The sequence below is a fragment of the Plectrocnemia conspersa genome, unplaced genomic scaffold (genome assembly GCF_051122295.1).
Source record: "Plectrocnemia conspersa isolate PC_06_02 unplaced genomic scaffold, ASM5112229v1 ptg000003l, whole genome shotgun sequence".
Lineage (NCBI taxonomy): Eukaryota > Metazoa > Arthropoda > Insecta > Trichoptera > Polycentropodidae > Plectrocnemia > Plectrocnemia conspersa.
In genome coordinates, this window is record NW_028277167.1 from 8,461,785 (window position 1) to 8,481,671 (window position 19,887).

The following is a 19,887-nucleotide window of genomic DNA, read 5'->3' on the forward strand; positions in this document are numbered from 1 at the left end:
CCGGCTTCAATGAGCAAAACTTCGTTTGTTTATATCTTTTCATGTGTTTTTCTATTATTTTTAAAAACGAGTTTCTAAAAAAACACTTAAACGCAACTCGTGTAACTATAATTCCCGAAGACAATAATAATTATTCATGCAAATCTTTTTCTATTTCACATTGCATAGACTCCATACTCAATACAATCAACCTGCCTTCTCTCATTACAGTGATTGATGCTGTGTACCATTATCAGTAAAATTCGTGATGAGTGCAACCTTTAAAATGTGACACGTTCACTCGTATGGCAGTCACCTTAAATCCTCCATGTGTCAAGATGCGACGAATTGCGAAGGTCGCTCTGTGGAAATTTCAAAGTGATACAAATAGCCTTATTATATTATCTACACGTTTCAAATGTGACTTGCGGTTTTAGACACGAAAACGCGATCCAATAACGTGTCTATCCGGCTGGGTAATCTGAGCATGTTAGTTAGACAGACGAAGCGTATTCAATGACACGCGAAAGTGCAGACAATATGTAAAAAAAATGGTTAGTGTAATTTAGTATTTTAAGGCAGATTAAGATATAGGTTAAGCTCATTAGAATTTTGTATTAAAATTGTTTTAAAAATAGCCGCTTTAATAACATTTTGGGCATGAATCGAGTAATAGCTGAATTTGTTAACAATTTTTCGTTAACAAGTCCCATGGATTATTTAAGATATGTATATTTTAGAAAGATGATATAATGTCATTGGGAAAAATGGCACATACGTACAAATAAATAAATAAATTTATTTATTAAAATTATAACCATCGTGACCTGACAGGCAAACCCAATGCGTCACGATAGTCAAAAGTACTAATACATCATAATACATACAAATATAAACAAGACAAAACAACAGACACAAATCACCTCAACAGGTGTGCATTGTCCTATACGAACTGAACCAAAACTCCATATGTGCAAGAGAAAATGTCAATATTACTATGGACAGAATTGAGCAGATAAATAGCCTTGGCCAGAGAAGAGTTGGCAAGTGCTCCAGCTCTAGACTTAACAGGCAAGAATAGTGGACGCGACCGAGAACTATAACCACCTTCAGGAGCCCACATTTGAAGCTGCTCGAGCACTGAAGGATTGTCTACGATGCCCTTGAGCAATTTCCAGAAGTGTTTAATTACATAAACACTTCTGCGAGTCGACAAAGAAACGTATCCCAGGGCTCCCAAAATAAAAGCACTGGGAAACAAGAACGGATAATACCCGTATTCCTTCAAGTATAAATATCGAAGAAATTTACGTTGTACTTTTTCCAGCTTCAATTCATTACATTGATTCATTACGCCTGGGATCCAAATGATGGAGCTAGTTTCTAGTATGCTGCGGTCTAGAGTATCATAAAGAGTGCGCAATACTAAAGTATTCCTGAAGTAACGCGCATTTCTCAAGATAAAACCGAGCATTTTTAAGGATTTGCTATGAGTCTCTGCAATGTGCTGGCTAAATTTCCAACGTTCTTCGAAAGTCACTCCTAAATCCTTAGTTGAAGAGAACCTTTCCAGAAAATATCCGCCTAGATGGTATGAATATTTTGCCGGCGTTAATGACCTTGAAAATGAAATTGTGTGACATTTCTTTACACTGAAAGGCAATTGGTTATAGCAAGCCCATTTCCATATAGAGTTGAGATCCTCCTGTAGGTCGAGGGAATCAGAAATCGAATGCATTTTCTTGTAAATTTTCAAGTCATCTGCATATAATAAAAAATCTGAATGCTCTATTGCTGTTTCTATGTCATTAATGAACAATAAAAACAACAATGGGCCCAAATTGGATCCTTGAGGTACTCCAGTAGGGGTCTTATATCGTTCTGAAAAGGAGTTATTATACTTGACGAATTAATATCTATTGGTCAAGTAGTTTGAGAATAGATTTATGAGATCTTCAGAAAACCCGAAATTAGATAACTTTTTTACAAGTAAAGCATGGTTAACTTTATCAAATGCTTTTTCAAAATCTGTGTATATGACGTCCACTTGTACACCAGAGTCCAATGATTTTGAAACATAGTTAGACAAAACCATTAGATTTGTGACAGTGGATCGAGATTTACGGAAACCATGTTGTTGGTCGAGAAGCATACACCTGCAATGATTAAAAATGTATTTATGCAAAACAATTTCAAATAATTTTGCAGGTGATGAGATCAAAGCTATTGGCCTGTAATTGTCAATCTGAGATTTGGGACCCTTTTTATGAATCGGAGTGACTTTTGAACATTTCCACAATTCTGGAAAACAAGAGGATCTCAAAATTAAATTAAATATAAATTTTAGAGGCTGTAAAATACCAGACTTGCATCCTTTCAGAATGTAGTCTGGAATAAAATCTGGTCCCGAGGTAAAAATGGACTTTAGTCTGCTAAATCCATATTCCATATCAACCAAACTAAAGGTTTTGATTGATAACAAAGATGACCATGAACGATAAATGATAATAAAACAGGGAGAATATATGTATGTTACAACCAAACTAGGTTAAAATTAGTTATAAAATTCTGTTTCTTGAACTGTAATAAAGTTACTTCTGTGACAGTTTTAAAAATATTATTCTTTGTGTTTTGGCAGTGTTTCAATATCAGTAAAGTTTCGTCACTCTGCTTGCAATCAAAACCATGAATGCATACAAGATATCATTATAAGCATCCGTCGTCACACGTGCTGGGAATGCTTATCCTTCGACAGTAGTCGACAACATTAAATTCGATTGCTTCCTACTGTAACTGTACATAGTACATACCTTTGCCATTGGGATTCATCTCTTGTCGGCTCATTTTTTCCCCAAGCAATCGCAACAATGGACTCTGAATGTCGATGGTGCACCATTGTTGATCGAAGACATATTATCGATCCTTGATCTACTTGTACGTCTAACTTTTAAACAATGAAGTATACTAATAAGTCTTGGACTAAAAAAATGCATATTAATTGACCGTAATAGTCTTGGGAAATTCAATGGGTGGAATTTGTATGGATACTGTGTTGATATCATTATGATACATAATATTTTGTAAATAGATTAAAACACATTGTTACTATTCAAGGATAAAATCATACTCATAGCTGATTTTATTTGTAGTATTGAAACGGTTCAGATGACAATCTAGATTAAATAAAACAAAATTTGGTGGGAGTAAAGGGTATTTTTTTTATTGAGTCGTTCAATTTGCATTTTTATTATTGTTAATCAATAGCGAGATAAGGAAAATCCAAGAAACTTAATCTTAGGCAATCGATCGGAATTATAATGATTATGTATAAATAATTTTACATATATTTTTTTATATGTAATTATGTGGTTTGATTTATATTTTTGTATTATAATGAACTTTTACACTCATCATTAAATGGTTAAGCATCAGTGGGCCACAAACCACAATTTTAAACGATTTTTAATACAAAATACAGTTTTTAATGGAGCAAATAGGAGTTGGCAATCAATTGATAATTGACCCGCGTCAATATTTCTTAACCTCTTCGCTGCCAAGAGTTCGACCTTGATTTTTTGCATTTTTTATTTATTACTCTACTCTCCGATTTCAAATCAAAAGCAAAGCGATTTAGCAACGAAAACCCACCTTGACTATCGGTCAAACACAAAATTACCACATCTGTTTCGAACATTGATTTCTAGGCAATTAGCGACGGACGTAACTAGTAAAGGTATAACGTAATCGAGCTTTTTATTATTTAGTTTCATTATGAAAATATAACGAATTGACAGTCATTGAATGCGCTTTGTTAACACTTGACCTTCCTAAACAATTGTTTTTTTTTTGTAAGGTACAAATATTGGTCAGAATCATATAATTTAAATACTATAAGCAGATATTAGAATCTAGTTTAACAATTTAGATTAATTGTATATAAATTCAACAGATTGGGGCCCAATTTACAATAAAACTTATTTATAAAAAAAAAAAATTTTTTTTTTAAAATGCAAATGAAGCTTCTGAACACTTTTTGCATACGACATTTTTCAGTAGGATTTGATTTTGCAAGGTTATGACACTTTTAATTTTTACATTGGCTGCCATTTTGTAAAAAAAAATATATTTTTTTTCATACAGAATGTATACGGTGTGCTCAGTAGTTCTATACGATACTAAAAATTTAATTTAAAATCTTCAAAACCAAGCAATTAAGAGCGTTAACTCTTCTGCAAGTCGCAAAATGGCTTGTATGGGGGCCCGATCGAACCGATCGAATGATACATCGCTTGTTTTGAAGCAAAAAACTATTTTTTTTATATTTTATTTAGATGAAGTTTAGGCTTATAAACATAAGCTGTTAAATTAAAAATTATATATATTCAACAGTAATAAAATATTTAAAAATAATTTACTAATGCAAGTATTAGTAAATTATTTTTAAATATCATGAATTTAAATATGTATGTCGTTTAGTAATAAAAGCGAAGCTTTCTATTTTATCTAATGTAAAGTGAAATATATTTTGTTAATATTATAGATTAATAAATTCAAATATATGTTTCAATACAGAATAGAAATGTAATATATAAATAAATATGGTAAATACACATTTTATTTATTTATCGAAAAACTTTTAATGCAACATGACAAGCGTTAGTAGAATACATTACAACCAAGTAAACACAATCAACAACTACTGATTAAGTAGTGAGACACTAGACTGATATAAAAGTATGTAAATCAGTGATATATGTATAATATTAATTAAAATCTATTATTACAGTATACAATAAGCATATGTCATTAAACATGACATAGCTCGATTTAAATTATTCATCCATAAGATTAAGAAAATCTGGGAAAACCTAATTTTCATTATTTAATTATCATAGATATTGAAAAACAAAAGAGTTTATATGAAATTCGAATCCAGGTTTTTAAGGTACTAGTTACCGACTTGATATCACTGGTCTATCGTGCTGGTAAATATCATTCGCCCAGTTTTACAAGACACCGAACATAGATCTATGTTTCATAATGGCTAAGTTCGTTAACCAGTCTAATCCGCTGTCTTGTTTCGAAATAAAATTTCGTCAATTTTGGCCCTGCAGAAAAAAGAGTATAAAGATTAAAAATATTTTATAAACAACTTTCATTATTTTGGCGCTTGCACCTGGGATTTAACGCTTTAACCGCCAGCGTCTGACGCGGCTCTGTCACACAGTGTAGTTGCGGTCTTTCGAGCGGTCTGCTAGAACTCGCTTTTGATTGCAATAGTACCTTAACCATTTGAGTAGTGAGTTAATTTATACACATTCGTTCTTTCTTCGTATTTTTCTATAATTAATAATTTATTATAATTTTATATTGCAATCAGTGATTTTTCAACGTTTTATTGCTTTGATTTATTATAGTAGTTTTTTGTATTAGTATGTGTTAATAATTTATTTTAACACTTTTCTATTATTAAATTTCGGTAATTTATTTAAAATTTTTATTATTTATTATTCGAGCTTTTGTGGATCTTTTTTATGTCAATTCAGAGGCTTTAAATATTTTTTATGGAATATTTTTTACTCTTTAATTTATTGCTATTATTTTATATATAAATCAAATTAAAACATATATGATATAAACGTAATCTTTGTTATTTATTCTTTCTTCAGTTATGTATGTAAATATATAATTATCTGGGGTACCTCAAAACAGTGAAAGATCGACCACCGTACATGTACGGCGATACCGTTCAAGGGGTTGAGACATTAGTTATCTTCTATTCTAGTTACATTCTAGTACCTGATAATTTTAGCTATTGGAAAATTTGATTGATAAGCATCTTCTTGAAACTTTCTAATACTAAAAACTCCAATACGCTGGCTTAATTATATTTTTATATCGGGCTGTAAAGTCATACAAAATTTTTACTGATTCTCACTTTATCTTATAGTCCGATTTCAACTCCGATTTTAACCCTTTAAACGCCAGCGACTAATTAGTGAGTCACCTGTTATTTCTCTTCACGAGTCAGTATCTCTTTCTAAGAATAAATATAGAATACTTGATTTACTGATAAATTATGCTAATACAATAATCTTTACGAATTAAAAAATAATAATTTGTTTAAAAAAAATATTCAACAAGTGACTCACCGGTGAGTCACTTGTTGATTAGTGGTTAAATAAACGATTTTTTGCCAGCATATAATTGACAGCAATAAAAATAATGTCAACGAGTTTTAAATTATAAAAAAAGGATTAAAAAAAATCATTAAACAAAAAAGGCTATACATGATTCACATCAACTGACGTGTGTGTGTTGATTTTTTACGACTCCGACTCCACAACCCTGGTTTTATATATTATTAATAATATTGATTGTTTTGACAGCATTGTAGTAGTACAATATATTATTTTGCTGATTTCGCAACAACAATTATGAAGGTTTCTGATCTTCTTTGTAATTATAATCCATAAATAACGCAGATTTGTTGATTATTTACGACACTTCAATAAATTTTGCTTTTGTTTTTAATATTTTTTTCACTGAATTTTGCTGCAGATTACTTGAAACAAGCATTATAATATTTAGAAACACTGCTTTAGAGTCTCTTTTTATATTAGACATTTTTCTCATTATTCAAAACAAAATCTGCGATAAAGCAACTCCTTGTCGTACTCGTTTTGATTTTTTTATGGTTTACAATTTCAACACCAGAAATAAGTATCGAAGATCATTTAATATTGAGGTTGCAATAAAGTTTTTCTATATTAAAATAACAAATGATCAAAAAAATATATCTGTAAGAGCAATAATATTTATTTGGCTTACAGCTAACGACGGAGGTGACCGTGAGGTCAAATTGTAATTCAATTTTTAAAGGCTAGTGCGAAAATGTATTAAAATTATGTAGAATGTAATATACGCTCTTAGTAACAACGACTCGATATTATTAATTACAATGAACTCGGACGCAAAGCAGGATTTAGTAGATCCGCTAGTGTCAAGGAAAACCAACGTATCATATGAGATCTTAATAATAGTATTTAAATAAGCATTTCATTATAAAAATAACATTTTTAAGATATGTTCATATGGTATTAAAGTTCAACTTTTTCGTTAATATCGCAAGGTCGTAATAGAAACAATCTGTCGAACGAAAGTTATGTACACAATATATTTTTAGATTAATTAACTTTTAAGGTGCATTAATTTGATACAAGAGATATTCGAAAATAAAAGCAGCAAGGATAATTCAAGTGTTGATAAATTGTTAGTGTCTGTTTAATGCGGTTAAGCTTACTACTAAACGTTATAGCTATTTTTTTTGCAAGCAAAAAATAAGTCATATTTGATATTTATAATAAATTTGCAAGATTTATTTATGAGCAATGCCAATAAGAACAAAAGCTCTTCTTTATGTAACGGTTATCGAAATTTCGCGCGCGTTGGGTGTCGAAATTGATACTAGGCGCAAGACTTTTATGACGTTGGAATCAAGAAACTTGTTCTTAACTCATTAAATGCTATAGAAGAAGTCAATCGCAAAATATTTTTTATATCATTGTATCATTACTTTTAAAACTATCCTCGTAGGTTAAACTATGCTTATGTCAGATAACACAGAGGTAGAGTTGGTTCATACCATTTGAGGAAAAGTATACGAAAATGTGTTCAATTATGTTCTCGCAAAAAGGCGTGATCACTGTATCGAGACAAATTCACAGATGAATTCCAGTAAAAAAAATTATAATGACTATCATATGATAACATATTCTTTTTCGTGTTTTCAGAGCGTGTAACCCCAGAGTCGTGACCCAACGATGTGGAACCCAGCGATTGTTGCGCTGGCCATGTGCTTGGCTTGGACAAATTCCGTCAACTGTCAAGAAGTCGAGTCGGAATTGGAGTTGGGAAAGGCCATCAACATCTTCATGAGATACGGCTACTTGAGCATCTGCATGCGAGTGGTACCAAGGAACGACTCCGAAAACTGGGTCTTCAGAGAGCCGACGGTGAACGTCTTCAAAGGCATCGAATACTTCAAAGAGCCAATAAAGGATCTAAGGCCCAAGCATAATATATTCGATGGAGATTTTCATTTAGAATTCTGTGATAACCTGAAGCAACTGCTTCAGGCTTACTTTAGAGATTTTTCGTTCGAGAAACTCGATAAGCCCTGGAGGGCTTTCACGGCTGGTTGGCCTGTGGATGTCATGGCAAGGAATTTAGGGATCAATTCATCTTTTATAGCTTCCGGAGATCATTGCTATGTCCTAGTTCGGGTAGCTAGATATAGGGAAAAGGCAATTTTGAGAGACTTGCCTCCAAATATTGAAGTTGAAGATGCCGTTATGGAGGCGATAGCTAGATCTGACGATGACGATCCTGGGAGTATAGCTGATTTTATAAAAAAATATGGAACGCATTATATTGCTTCGTACGTAACTGGAAATGCACTGTATCAGGTAAATATAAAATGCTGTGTGTTTCAACGTATCCATTATAAAGGGACGTCATTTGAGGGGGGGGACAAATTTTTATTTGCTCCCCCCTCCCTTAAATTTATCGAGAGAAATGCAAGAAATTTAATAAAATAATATAAATCTTAAATCAAAATATTAAAAAAATTACCACTGACTGGTCAACTTTTGCCTCCCTCCTTGAAAAAAACTGAAATGACGTCCCTGATTTTAACCAGAAATTATCCCTTAAATAAAATATAAAAAAAAGTCTAGAATTTATCCTAAAAATATTTTTTAAAATATGTGATTTTTTAAGTTTATAATTCCTGCCCAATCCTTCTTATTCTACTGGCTTCCGTACTGCGTGGACGCGATGAAGTAAAATAAAACAATTAAAACCACTTTAATGGTCTTAAAGAAAAAATATAAAAATTCCAACTTCTCCTCGAAGGGAAAAGATAAGCCATTTTTCATAGGTTTATTTTATAAATTATCAGATTACCTTGTTTTTGGAAGAAAATATGCAAGCAGTTTATTTGTGTAATGTTATCTCAAGACATTTTTTGTTTCAGGTATTTGTGTATTCAAAGACTGTTTACAATCGAATAAAAGACAGGCTGAAAACTAAAGGGATCTCGTCGACGTCTAACTTTGAATTGAGCTCCTACTTCTCTCCGTGGTATGCAGAGCATGTCGGTCAGATAAAAGTAGCCAGTGGGAATAAGACGGTCGAGAATTGGGCCTCACGCAAGCTGCGAGTCCACTACTACATCTTCACATATCCTAGCTTGATGAAGCTGCATTCGGAGCCAAACTTGCTGAAAGTGTTGGACCACATGCTGAAGAACGAAGCGATGCTTCAGTTGAGCCTAAAAACTTTAGTGCCGGCGTTCAAAGACGAACGGAAACGGATGTGGTTCGAAGAAATGATCGACAACTATTTAAAATTATGGGAGAACAACATGTGATAATGAATGATTTGACTTCAAAACGATTATAATCTACTTAGTAATCAATCGCAGGGTTCCTAAATTTATCAGTTTATTAATATGTATTGTCTTATTTGTGACATTCGACTAGAAGAGATAATATGAAATTTGATGTACTTATAATTAAATGTGAAAACATTATAGGAGCACTAGTCGGTGACATATCTATATTTGTACAGAATGCATGCCTTTGCATTTAACACTTTTCTGTAATGCATTTGAGTTGAAGTTAACATTAAAAAATCGACAAGAAAATGTTTTTATTATAAACATTTATTAGCGCAATATTGTGATAATCTTGTACATGTTAGTTAATTTTATTTATGTTAATATTCAATTAACAACTGTGCGCTCAAGTATAGTTTAAATGATTTGTATTTTGAATACATCGGATATTTTAATATCATGTTGTGTGATACCTATTATATGATAAATTTAGTGATATTAATTATTATTTGTACATATGAATATAGTAATTTATGAATAATTTATTTTTTTAAATGAAATCTATTTTATATTAAATAATAAATTAATACAACGATGATAATAACTTATAAATATATATTTTTGACTGGAAATTTGTGAGTCGTGTGAACTATTTTTGTCAGTTTGTACGATTTTGTCTCTAGACAATTATTTATATGTATGTGTATTTTTAATTTAAGACTCTGGTACGATCTGTGAATATGTTGTTAAGATTCAAGAAAGTCACACGTTTGTGCCAACAATTTATATGTAATAATGTGTCTAATATTTTTATAATAATAATAAATTAATGATTGTATAATATTTTCTAAAATAGGTGTGTATGAAATTTTATATTGTGATCATTTAATTGGGAGAAAAAATAAAACATATTTAATTGTAAAATTAATTTTATTAATGAGTATAAATGGAATACTTATGAAATGTTAAATGCTTAATTATATTCGAATTATTAATCGAAGACTACACATTTTATCTAGTTAATATATAAAACGCTCAAAAAGATTTGTTTCATAGCATATTAGTAAATAATTCGAATGACCTTAAAAATAATTTATTATTGAATATTTAAAGCAAAGAGCGCGTGAATTGTCTTTTACTCGAACATAAATTATATAAATACAATTTAAAATCTAATAATTATTAAAAAAGTACACAAATCCCAAGAGTTAATTATTGTTTATATCTGATTAGGTGGAGAGATTTATTTATTTTGAAGTATCATTATTTTAAAATAAAGAAAAGGAATGTGTACTTCAGTTTTGAGATCAATCACAATAAAATTAAGCTTTGTTAAAAATAATATATATAGCGACTATACACATACTTAAGAATAAAATCTCATTATTATAGTTAGAAAAATATTTGATAAGAACTCAGCAGTGGTCCAATTAATTAATGTCATGTTATTTTAACTTTATTACAAGTAATTTTCGTTCCAGCGATTTGATTCTTTCCCACTTTCTTGCCGTTCACAACCATCACCATAGGATTGTCGATTCTTATGGAATTAAATTGATATTCCTTCAATAAAAAAAGTAATAAATATGTATATATGCAAATAATAAATAATTAAAAATATTAACATTTACCTTATTATCATAGTTAAAGTTTTGGATTGTTTTAAATGGTTCCGGTATTGCTATAGAATCACCGATTATAACACCTTTGCCATCAGCTAAATTGTATAATGTCACAGCTACGCAAGATCCATTGGAATCAATAAAGCAAAAAGTGCTAAAAACATATTTTAATGATAAATGTATAATCTTATGTATAATCAAATTATAAATTCATTATTTAAATATCAGTAATCCAATAAAATATTTTTAATTCATATATTATATAATAATTTTCATGGTCATCAATAAAACATCATGTATTTATTTTATCGGAATTGATACATAATTTAAATACTTACAATGGCACATGATTCTCGTTTCTAACTGAACACACTACCTTTCCAAATATTAATTTCTCCTGATTGATACCCTCTTTTAAGTCGTTCAATTGCGTTAACTCCAATTTTACGCTTTGATTTTTAACTGAATATTTACCATTGGAATAAGGTCCTAATTGCTTATGGTCTAATTGCTAAAATGTTTACAAAGCATATATAATCACATCAATAATGATTTGAATTATTAAATATTTACCTGAATCATTTGATGAAGCTTCTTTTCCTTCATTTTACCCTTAGTTTTGATATATTCATTTATATCGTCTAAGTATGAAATTAATATTAGTTTTTCTGTCATTGGATCAGTCCATGTGGGATCTAAAGATGTAGCTGTGCTGTACGATTTTAAGGCTTCCAAAAATTCTTCTTCGTATTTCAATGCCTATAAAAATAATAAGTAAATCGTCAATTAAAAATACATTTATTGATACACGCATCTCTAAAATCTCATACTCGAGATCTACTAGATTTTTTGATTACTGAACTATGAGGGTGAGTCAAATGAAAACTTAAGACTACATAGCAGTAGCTTAAAATTATCAACGCACTAGCAACATGTAACAAAACAGCAGCTCTCTCAGTCATTCATTTATCGAAGAATGTTAGTTCAGTACGGTGATGCATGTCTATTATTCAAACCATGAAAAAACTTTTCAACCATTCTTAAGACAGACAGCTAATAAAAGACAACAGAGGAAACTAATGTTACATCAAAAGATTAGTATTAAGCGCCTAGATATAATTTTAATACTAGGCAAATTTTGAGCTTTACCTTTCATATAAAAATTATCTGTTTAAAGCTGCCTTTATTTTGAAATACATGAGCAGGAAATAGCAACAAAGATCCTCACTGACTCTTTTAGGATGAACGAGGGTTAATCTTAGACGGTACGACATATGCAGATTTCCTTAAGAATCATCTTTCACCTGCAATCGAATCTAAACGACATGGAGTAACTTCAAGTGATTCGTTGCAAAATGATGTAGAAACCAACGATTGACAACCACAGATGCTCAAGTCATCAATATATTATATCAATGATAAAGTGAAATTCTTCTAGAATAAATCGGCTCTTCATCCACGCACGCATCTGCTAAACATGCGTTACAAAGAGTCGACCGCGATCATGCATTTACTGTAATGCTCATCATTGTCAAAAATTTAAGAAAATTATATTAAAACAAACATGTACTTACTACGGCACGATTATAATGTAAATCGGCTTGTCCACGTGCAACAGGATCGTTAATAGCCTGTTTATAGGCGCTCTTACACGATTTGAGTATAGCAGGATCTTGACCGATGACGAAAAACGAGCATAAATAAGCGTTTCCTAACAGACTCCAAGACATACCATCTTTTAAATCTAAACGCACAGCTTCTTTAGCCAAATCGACACTTTTTTCGATATTTTTCTGTCTCTCTATAGACGTAACATACACTCCTTGACGTAACATTATGGACATGTTTCTCAATGAGATTTTATTCCTTTTCTAAAATAATAAAAAATAATTAAATATGCAAATTTATTTATAATATAAAGTAGAAATATATATTAAAGATTACATGTTGCAGAGCTCCAGTGAAACAATTCTTAGCTTCCGTTATGTTATTATCTTTCCAATAGCACTCTCCCAATTCGTTCCATGCTTCTACTAAATTAGGATCTAATTTTACGGCTTTGCTCAACGTTTGAGCAGCCAATGGATTGTATTTCGATGCTATATTCAAAACTCTTCCTTTCAGATATAAATATTGGGCTTTCATAACGCCCGATATTGATTTTTCTAAACAATAAATACGAAATTAATATAAAACATATTATATTACACAAGAGATCTCTGTTAAATATAAACCTTTGCTTTCATCGAAATACGTCAAGGTGTTTTCAAATTGTTCCTTAATATCAAAATCTCTAGAAACGGCTTTATCTATTGAATGATTTTCAAAATAGTGATCCCGAAAGTAGAATAACTCATCAACTTTTTCCTATAAGTGAAACATTGTTAGAGTATAAAAAAGCAAGATAAGCGTAATATAATTTATATGAAATTATTGCATTAGATTCGCACGTGTCTTTATATGGCGAACAATGCAAGAAGCGTAGGCGTGTCTTGCTAAAGTAAGAAAATTTAATTTAATTGAAGGAGATGTTGTCATACGCACCTTTAATTCTTCGATAATTTTCTCCAAATCTTCTTTCGACTTTGATTCATCGATTATATACGATGTTTCGTTCGACATTTTAGTTAAAACTTTGTTTCGCATACATTAAGGTAGACACACCTAGTACTCCTCGCGTGCATTGACAGATGACAGCTATAGCGGCTTTTTAATTTTGGTCTTAAGCCACGCTGTATTCAGCATAAACCGTAAAGGGGAAATTAAAAAGTGGAATTAAAATAATGGACAGTTTAATAACAATGAACAGTAAGTTTCATAAAACATAATAATAGAGAAAACATATATTTTTTTAATAAGCTTGTAAAAGAATTATTAAATACGTTTATTTATCTGATACTTCAAAATATAAATAAAATAATAAAATTAAAATCTATAATGAAATTATTCTTATTGATTTTATGTATGTAATAGATCAGAATAAATAAGGTGCGTCCAGGGCCGGACAGTACGGGCGGTCGCCCGGGGATTCGGCTCCAAAAGGGGCGCCATTTATTTTGAATGAGAGCACCATTTGATTCTATTTAACACGGTTTCGATATATCCTTAATTTTTTCGGAGGTGGTATATAAACTAAATTTTCTAAATGATATTTTTTTAGCTCTCAGGAATTTGTCCTCCTCAAACAACAATTTCGCGATGAAAGAATCGTTCGTGTAGTGTGATTTCTAAACTGAATGTGCTAAAATATATATAAACGAATAGCTAAAGGCTTAATCGAATATGGGAAAACATTAAACAGTTTAATAAATGCTGATTTTAGGACCCGGTCGGTCATAAAATGCCGCCTACATAAATAAAATTATTTTTGACTAGCCCGAAAATATTGTCAGTTTCTTAGAATCTGTAAAAGTCAAAATGAATCTGTTACACTAAATGCTTCTCATTGTTTGTTTGAGACGAACACGTGCTGAAAAAACGAAATGCTTGATAATCATTAACAAATTTCAGTAATCATGAAAACTGTTTACACATTTTTTATGCATATAATGGGGGGGGGGGGGGGGGAAGGACATGCAGTGACATTAAGTTTAAGTTTTATTGAAGACATGCATTAAGTTACTGATTTTAGGAATGTCAGATTTTGTATTAGAATGTGAGCAAGTCGAAGTCAAAGTTTTAGAAAATATAATGTTGACGTTATTCGAAAAGAGTTTATGCAATCCCTTTCATATGTTCCCTGCGAGTAGCTCGGGTGAATTGAAGGAAAATATGGTCAATCTTCGCCCCCTTAATATATATTTCATAATGAATGATAGACTAAAGCGTGAGTATTTCTCTAGAATGCCGATCCATAAATGGCGTTGGTTTCTATCCTTGCGTGAGAAACGGTTAGGTATAGATATTTTTGACCTCAGTGGTTAAAGCTTGTGGTTTTTACGCCTAACTATTGTGTTTTTTATAACATAGCGATTTTTATCGAAGACATATTTACAAAGAGCCTTTATATAAAATTACAAATTCTACATTTTGCTTAAATATTTGATGGAATACAAATTGCAGTAAAAATATATACCCGAATTCATTTATTAAGCTTTAATTAATTTTGAAAAAAAAGGTATGAAAAAAATTTTAATCAATATTATTTTCAAATGTTTTTTCATATTTATTATTGTATCTAAAACAACAGTTAATTATATGGAAAATGTTTAATTTACCCAATTCTTATCTTTTATATCCATATTGTAAAGAAGAGGTAAATCGACTGATTGAAAATAACTTAGAAAGGTCAGCAGATGAGTCAAATTTTAGGTTCAGATCGAAACACCTAAGAAATGACGCTAATCTAGACTTTAACGCAAACAAAAAAAGGAGTGAAATTGTATTGAAAGATAGGTATTTAATTTTTTGTAATAAATCAATAAAAATATGTAATTTTAATTGTATTTTAATAATCAAATATAGAATATTTGACGAAGAAAGTATCAAGAGCTTACTCGAAAATGTCAAGGAAGAACTTTACACTGAGATTGATAACTTAACGAACGCAAAAAACTTATGCGATAAACCAATCCAAGATTTATATAAATTATACGCTATAATAATGAATTGCTTGAGAATCAGGAATGGAAAGAGTTTTGATCGATACACAGATGACATTATAGATATGCATATAAAAAAGGTTTGTGTTGTTATAGTGTAATTTAAATTCATCTTATATATAATTGTTTGATAATAAAAGGAATTGGATACAATAAATCAATATCAAAAAGTAATCTTGAAAATATCGGAGTCGTTGTACGAGAAATGCTTCAAATTAAAGGATTTGTTAAAAGACGTTAGATATGATTTGGAGAAAAAGAGGGAAGCATTGGAAATAGACGAGGAACAAAGCAAAATGTGCGAGGAAGACGTTAAAGGCGTTTCTCTCAAAGTTGATCCCTTTAAAATCCCAGAAGGGTAAGTCTCCGAGGGATTTTTGCTAACAAACAGTGTAACATTTTATGGGTATATATTGTTGGCTTATGTACATATTTGTGCTATGACACATTTTATATTTCAGATCTATCTCTATGGATACTTGGTTGAAAAATTTTGATAATTTAGTGCAAAAATGTGAGGTTGAATTGAAAAATTGCAAAGATATAAGAAAAGAACATCCTGAATCGGTAGAAAAAGCGTGGAATGAGTTATACTCTCAAATAATAATAACTAATGGAGCTCTAAGAGCTTGTGTTTATCATTTTGAATGCGCAGAATCAGTACTGGTTTCTACAAAAAAAGATGTTTGTATCTACTTATATTTAATTGTAACTGATAATTTTATATAAATATAATATTTTTTTCAATACAGATCGAGGCTGCAATTGCAAAATTGAATGAAGAATTAAAAGAACTTGGAGCTAAAAAATCCGACTTGTTTAAGCGTCAGAAAATTGTAGAAACGAAATTAGAAAACAGGAAATATCGTCCAAAGTCTGAGCTGGTGGAAGACGATGCGCAATTTAGATTGAGAGATGAACTGTTGTCCTTGCTGAATAATACTAGAAATATTGATACAAAAATTAATTTAACAAGGTAAATTTTGTATTTAAAATTTCATGATCCATTATGCCACTTATTATAAGTAGCCCATTTAATTAATTATAGTGATATATTCTTTTATAAATATAACACCATTAAAATTATAAACAGTGTCCAATATGTAGATTACTACACATTCTCTCTTGGTTTCTTAATCGTGCGTTTCAATGAGTACAATACATTGTTTAATGGTGACACACGGTTATATATATATTTGGACCCAGTGTGGTGGTCATTGTTTACGTCCGGCTAATTATTATGCTTTCTAATATCTCTTGAGGTTTTATTTATAAAACATTTTTTTTTAATGAGCAGTTCACTTTAGCATAAACTTTTTATATATAATCTCACTTCATAATTTTTACGCAAATAGATTTAATATACGTATTTGATTTGGTCAATTATATTGGTGTTAAAGGAATTAAAAAAATATTTTAAGGGTTATTAATCTTTAATTCAATAATCTATTTTTTACGTAAGTAAATATAATTATTGGCTCTAAATATTTCTTCAGTTATAATTTTTTTACGAAAAAATCAATTTTATTTTATTATATATGTTATTATAATGAATGTGTATTTTTTAGTGAAATTATATTTTCACTAGTAGAAATATACTTTAACTAAATAGGCCAGTGAAAATGTATCAAACAATTCATTTATAATTTCACTGGCCAGTATCAGTGAAACTGTATTGTCACAAGTACGTTTTGGCTTTAACAGGTCGCTCCACTGTTGTTGAAACTCAATTTGATAGTTGTGAAATATTCATTTGCTGTTTAAATTGAGAGCAAGCTAAACAAATTAATCAGTTAACAAGTTTTGAAACCTTCATTAAGCCAGGTTGGTTTTGGTTAATTCGTTAAAGGTTAGTTTAGGTTTAAGCATTTTGGCCTAAACAGGCGATGTGCCGCCCTACAATTATTTTTTGAAACGAAATTTATCAGGTTAAAGTTGATCTATGGTTAATTTAAATTTTTTATTTATTAATGCCATTAGATGTTGCACGATTGTCAAATGGCAGTTTAGCAGCATATAATTTTTCTAGCAACTATTAGTGAAATTATATTTTCACTAGTAGAAATATATACCGATGAAAATGAATTCCGATGTGATAACTCCGAAATGCTAGTGAAAATATATATTCACTTGGGATATACATTCACTGTAAAATTTATATATTACTAAAGAATTCTCATTAAAGAAGTTTTAAAGAATTCTTTTTATATAGCTATATTGATTTCTTTATTATTTTTAATATATATAGATATAATCCTCTTATTCAATAAATATAACATTATTGGGGCTCAAACATTCAATTACTAAAAATAAAATACATATTTGGATATTATATATTTATTCATAATATTTTTAATTTTGTTGTTCTTTGAATAAAAACGTAAAGAGTTTAGAATTATATATGATATTTTAGTTTTTATTATCTATGATATTTAAAAGTAGTTTTCTTTATAGAAATATCTTAATGTATTCTAATTTTAACTTATTTGTACTTAATTAATTTCGGAGTAATTAAACTAGCATTTTCCTGAAATTACTTTCTAATATCTTAAATATATTCTACCTTAATTTATTATTTTTTAATCATATTAAAATTATGATATTTGAACCTTACTGAAAACTATATTTAAAATGTATTTTGTGCATAGGTACATATATAAAATAACCCAACATAAACATTTTAGAAATATATTTATAATAATATTTAAAGCAATTTAATTCTATATTTTTTTAACAGCATTCATTGATCACTCTCTATTTTTATTTGCAATCGTCCTTTTGAAGTCCAGAGATTCAGTACCCTTTATATCGTTTCGTCCAATTTAATGTAACATGTTGTATGACGATGTACTTCTCGAAATGTTTGACAATAAAATAAAATAATAGACATTTGACAATTGCTTATTTGGTTTACTGTTAGTAGTGTATTTATTTTTGATTTATTACAAATTTGAATTATTATAATAAGAACTTTTTTTCGTATTATATTTTAATAATGTATATATTTTATTAATAGTAAAACATTTTCAGGAATTACATCCACGATCACGACATAGCAATGAATAACGTCTTAAGTCAAATGGATGGAATCAAAAACGCGATCGAAATTAACCAAGCAGTAATTAAAGTGAGAGAGGATATTTGGAAGGTAATGAAAAAATAATACATCCATACCTCGCGAATTGGCACGAGTCGTTGACATTCAAGTCTTAGCTTTTTTTTCATACATATTTTCGGTTCGAGGAAAGGTTCAATATCGTTCAAGTTTGCTCTCTTTCGGTTCTCAAATATTTTGTTTGAATATTGCACGCTGTGAGCGGATGTATGCTTTTATATATAGATGAAAAATTTATATGTCGTTCAGTAAATATTATGTACAATATCAATAAATATATATAAAAAGTTAATGACGACTTATTACGGTCCCTTTTTCGCGCTTAACCATATGCTCTATTTTGAGATTCGAACCACGTATCCACGGTTATCCAGACGCTTGGTTAATCCAAGCCATGCGTCGCTTTGATTTGTCAAAATTAACTCGTAGAGTTTTCTTTGCCTTTTCAATTTTCCGAAGGCGATGCCACGGCAATCGCTCAAGGCATGTGCATGTCCGGAAAAGCGGGTTTTTCGTTTAGTCCGTATATAATGTATGGTTCTTTCGGACTCTTATGCGTGTAGTGATTCTTAAATGAGCTACAAAAGAAATACATCATTGACTTTCGTAAATAAACTTTAAACTTTATCGATATCTTTTTGAGACAAAAAATCGATGGAAATATAATTTGATGAAGCCTAAAAAATATATCACAGAAATAATTTAATTTAAGCTATTTTTTTAACGTGTGTATAAAGCTTTTCAGAATAAATGTTTATATAGGATTCAACTTAAATCTAGGGGTAAGACTTTAAGAAAGCAAAGGAAATGTATGTATAATACATACATAAAACTAAATTAGGTTTATTATTTGCCTACATATCAGACATTTTTTTGTAAATAGATTGTCTAACTTCAGAAAACAGTTATGTAGTAGTATACATTTTTTTAATAATTTTAAATAATGACTCTAATGCACCATGACTGCCTACATACATCTAAAATAATAATTAAATAAATACTAGGCTTTAAAATGTGTTTAAGATTAGGGCGAAATAGCGCACTTCATAACGTCTCAGACTAGTAACTCTGAAGTTGCAGGTTCGAGTTCCGGCAGCAGCACTCGAATTTTTATTTATAAAAATGCGTTAATATTAAAAACCGACCCCGCGGCAGTGACATTTTGATTAT

The 19,887-nt window shown here is 30.1% G+C and overlaps 3 protein-coding genes across 3 annotated transcripts in view; 2 read left to right on the forward strand and 1 right to left on the reverse strand.

Annotated features, from left to right (window-relative positions):
* tsl (membrane-attack complex domain containing protein torso-like) overlaps nucleotides 1-9,560 on the forward strand; it is a 43,323-nt gene extending 33,763 nt beyond the window's left edge. Inside the window, exons 2-3 of the mRNA XM_088183000.1 lie at nucleotides 7,773-8,447; nucleotides 9,017-9,560. Coding sequence (XP_088039126.1) covers nucleotides 7,803-8,447; nucleotides 9,017-9,412 — 1,041 coding nt within the window. The 5' untranslated portion in view covers nucleotides 7,773-7,802 and the 3' untranslated portion in view covers nucleotides 9,413-9,560. The remainder of the gene's footprint in view (nucleotides 1-7,772; nucleotides 8,448-9,016) is intronic.
* Nucleotides 9,561-10,290: 730 nt separating this feature from the next.
* On the reverse strand, nucleotides 10,291-13,702 carry LOC148236525 (tetratricopeptide repeat protein 5-like). The gene is made up of 8 exons (XM_088182999.1): nucleotides 13,546-13,702; nucleotides 13,236-13,368; nucleotides 12,946-13,166; nucleotides 12,576-12,872; nucleotides 11,575-11,760; nucleotides 11,340-11,512; nucleotides 11,011-11,155; nucleotides 10,291-10,942 (listed from the first exon to the last, which is right to left on the reverse strand). Exons 1-8 carry the CDS (start codon nucleotides 13,645-13,647, stop codon nucleotides 10,820-10,822), a joined length of 1,380 nt encoding a protein of 459 aa, XP_088039125.1. The 5' UTR covers nucleotides 13,648-13,702; the 3' UTR covers nucleotides 10,291-10,819.
* Nucleotides 13,703-14,634: 932 nt separating this feature from the next.
* Nucleotides 14,635-17,009, forward strand: LOC148236526 (tektin-2-like). The gene is made up of 7 exons (XM_088182824.1): nucleotides 14,635-14,827; nucleotides 15,252-15,396; nucleotides 15,466-15,682; nucleotides 15,743-15,960; nucleotides 16,064-16,286; nucleotides 16,355-16,524; nucleotides 17,003-17,009. The coding sequence occupies exons 1-7, from the start codon at nucleotides 14,635-14,637 to the stop codon at nucleotides 17,007-17,009; spliced, it is 1,173 nt and encodes a 390-aa protein (XP_088038950.1).
* The last annotated feature ends 2,878 nt before the right edge of the window (nucleotides 17,010-19,887 follow it).

Coding starts and splice junctions, on each gene's coding strand:
- LOC148236525 (XM_088182999.1), bottom strand. CDS start 13,647: ATGCGAAACAAAGTTTTAACTAAAATGTCGAACGAAACATCGTATATA. Junction 12,873..12,945: donor TCACTGGAGCTCTGCAACAT/GTAATCTTTAAT, acceptor TTATTATTTTAG/AAAAGGAATAAAATCTCATT. Junction 11,513..11,574: donor AGCTTCATCAAATGATTCAG/GTAAATATTTAA, acceptor TAAACATTTTAG/CAATTAGACCATAAGCAATT.
- LOC148236526 (XM_088182824.1), top strand. CDS start 14,635: ATGTCAGATTTTGTATTAGAATGTGAGCAAGTCGAAGTCAAAGTTTTA. Junction 15,397..15,465: donor GAAATTGTATTGAAAGATAG/GTATTTAATTTT, acceptor AATCAAATATAG/AATATTTGACGAAGAAAGTA. Junction 15,683..15,742: donor TAGATATGCATATAAAAAAG/GTTTGTGTTGTT, acceptor TGATAATAAAAG/GAATTGGATACAATAAATCA.